This window comes from Haplochromis burtoni, unplaced genomic scaffold (genome assembly GCF_018398535.1).
Source record: "Haplochromis burtoni strain Fernald_Lab_line unplaced genomic scaffold, NCSU_Asbu1 Contig_871, whole genome shotgun sequence".
NCBI lineage: Eukaryota > Metazoa > Chordata > Actinopteri > Cichliformes > Cichlidae > Haplochromis > Haplochromis burtoni.
In genome coordinates, this window is record NW_024583232.1 from 55,172 (window position 1) to 57,289 (window position 2,118).

Here is a 2,118-nt window from a genome sequence, read left to right on the forward strand (position 1 = left end):
TCAGCCTGTACCCAGATCATCTGTCTGCCCCTCGACGTTCAATGACAACAGTGAGAAGACAGAGCAGGTCGACTCTGAGATCAGCCAAGTTGGATCCCGGCCTGATCCGGTTTAAATCTGTGATCCTTTCAGTTTTAGATCCGTGCAGCTCTGCGAGTGAACTCGGACATGGTTTGTTGAACTGTTACAGAGTAACAACATCCTCATGCGCTCTAGTTCTGAGTCGACCCACTGAGACATGTTAAGGTGACTTTCATTGAACAATCTGTTTAAACTCTGAACCTTTGAAATATTGTTTGACATCATTGAATGAGTGAATCTTATTCTGTAATCTGTCATTTCAGCCTCATCTTCACACAAGTATTTACATCATCTCCAGGATCCAGCTGTGTGAGACACTTTTTTGGTCGGTGCGACAGAGAAGACGAGAAATACTTTGTCATTGATCCGTGTATGAACAACATTAAATGCTTTCAGTACAATGGAACTGACCTTCTGACAGCCGCATCACTGTCCACAGTTATAAACAGGGACACTAACCTGTAACTGGAAATTAAACCAGCGTCTTCTCATTATTTTGCTCCTTTAAGCACTTTGACAGCAACTTTATGAAGGAGAAAATGACACCGAGCGTCATTCAGCCAAAGAGGAACTGGTCTGTTGAGTCTGTTAACCCAGCAACTGACTCAGAGTTAAAATAAACTTTAAGGGAAAATCTGAGTTTCTCTCATCACTGCTTAAACAAACTTAGAGATGTAACCCAACAATTATTACTGGAACAGGGCTCACATGTTCTTTCTATGCCAATGATAATTAAATAGATAAATAAATAAACACCAGCAACAAGCAGCTGAGGAAACAGACCCAGACTGTGTGTGAGAGAAAGGTGTGAGGCGTCAGCTGGAACTACTAAACTCTGCAGTTACATGAAACTGATTTCATTCTGTGTTTTCATAAGGCTGTAATAACACTGCTGAGTTAGTCATGTGACAGTTGGCAGAAGAGCTTTGAGACTGAGGGGAGGTGTCAGTACTGTATCATGGGAAAAACTTGTGTTTGGTTTATTTGTTTTTTGTGCTAATCCTCTTTCTCAGTTTGTTGTTGGTGCTAGGCATGTTCTTAATTCTTAGTAATGCCAAGATCACTGAGATCTTACAGTTTTTTGGTTATTTGGGCCTCAGTTATAGTTAAATGCTAGCAGAGCACATGGCTAGCCCTGGTGGGGGATGGATGGATGGGGAAGTTAATGTGACTGCCACTGTCTTTGTTTTATACGTGTGGTGCTAACTAATCCAGAAAAATCAAATCAAATTCTCAACATGCTTGATGTCTGGAGGAGTTCAGCATCATCAGCTTCTATGTAGTGTAGATCCTCTCTGTTTCTACACTAATATCAGCAGTAGGAGAATCACTCACACCAGGAGGCTTCTGTGAGCCGTGAGTCTGTTGTTGTTTTTGTCTTCTGTGGATGAAAAGATCAACTCCAAGAAGAAGCAGTGATGAAGTGAAAAGTAAAAGGGCAACGATCAGTCCAATATGTCTAAACCTCTCTTCTCCTCCTGGTGGTCCTGCAGGTGAGAAACAGGTGTGAGTGTCAGCTGTCAGGTGGGTGATCACAGACACACTGAACTCTAGTGACTCACCTGAAAGAGCAGAGACACTCAGGTTGATGATGCAGATGGGCTCAGTCTCCAAAATGGCTCTCTTCCTGCGGTTTGTCCCTCTCATGAAAACACGACACTCGTACGTTCCCATGTCGTTAATCGTCACATCCTTCAGGATCAGAGACACGTCTCCATCCTTCATCTGTCTGTCCTGCAGAGCCACCCGCTGCTTAAAAGATGGATGCTGGTTGTCTGTGTCAAACTGCTCATCCCGGTAAAACAGGACATGCTCATTCTTGAGGTCAGGTCTGCTCCACTCCACCACTATGACGGATTTGTTTTGAGTTCGACACGACAGAATGGCACTTTGTCCAGATACAGCTGGGATGTTTATCACAACTGAAAGAGAGGAAACAACAGCAGCTGGTTAGTGTGAGGAGCTAGAGTGAGACCACTGAGCTCTGCTGAACACACACACGTTTATTTTACATCATTGGGAACGAGTTCGTGATCA

The 2,118-nt window shown here is 43.5% G+C and overlaps 1 protein-coding gene across 1 annotated transcript in view; it reads right to left on the minus strand.

Annotated features, from left to right (window-relative positions):
- Nucleotides 1-6: 6 nt before the first annotated feature.
- LOC102299789 overlaps nucleotides 7-2,118 on the minus strand; it is a 3,428-nt gene continuing 1,316 nt past the window's right edge. Inside the window, exons 2-3 of the mRNA XM_005951050.3 lie at nucleotides 1,644-2,003; nucleotides 7-1,568 (exon numbers count right to left, since the gene is read on the minus strand). Of these exons, the coding sequence (XP_005951112.1) occupies nucleotides 1,357-1,568; nucleotides 1,644-2,003 (572 nt within the window). The 3' untranslated portion in view covers nucleotides 7-1,356. The remainder of the gene's footprint in view (nucleotides 1,569-1,643; nucleotides 2,004-2,118) is intronic.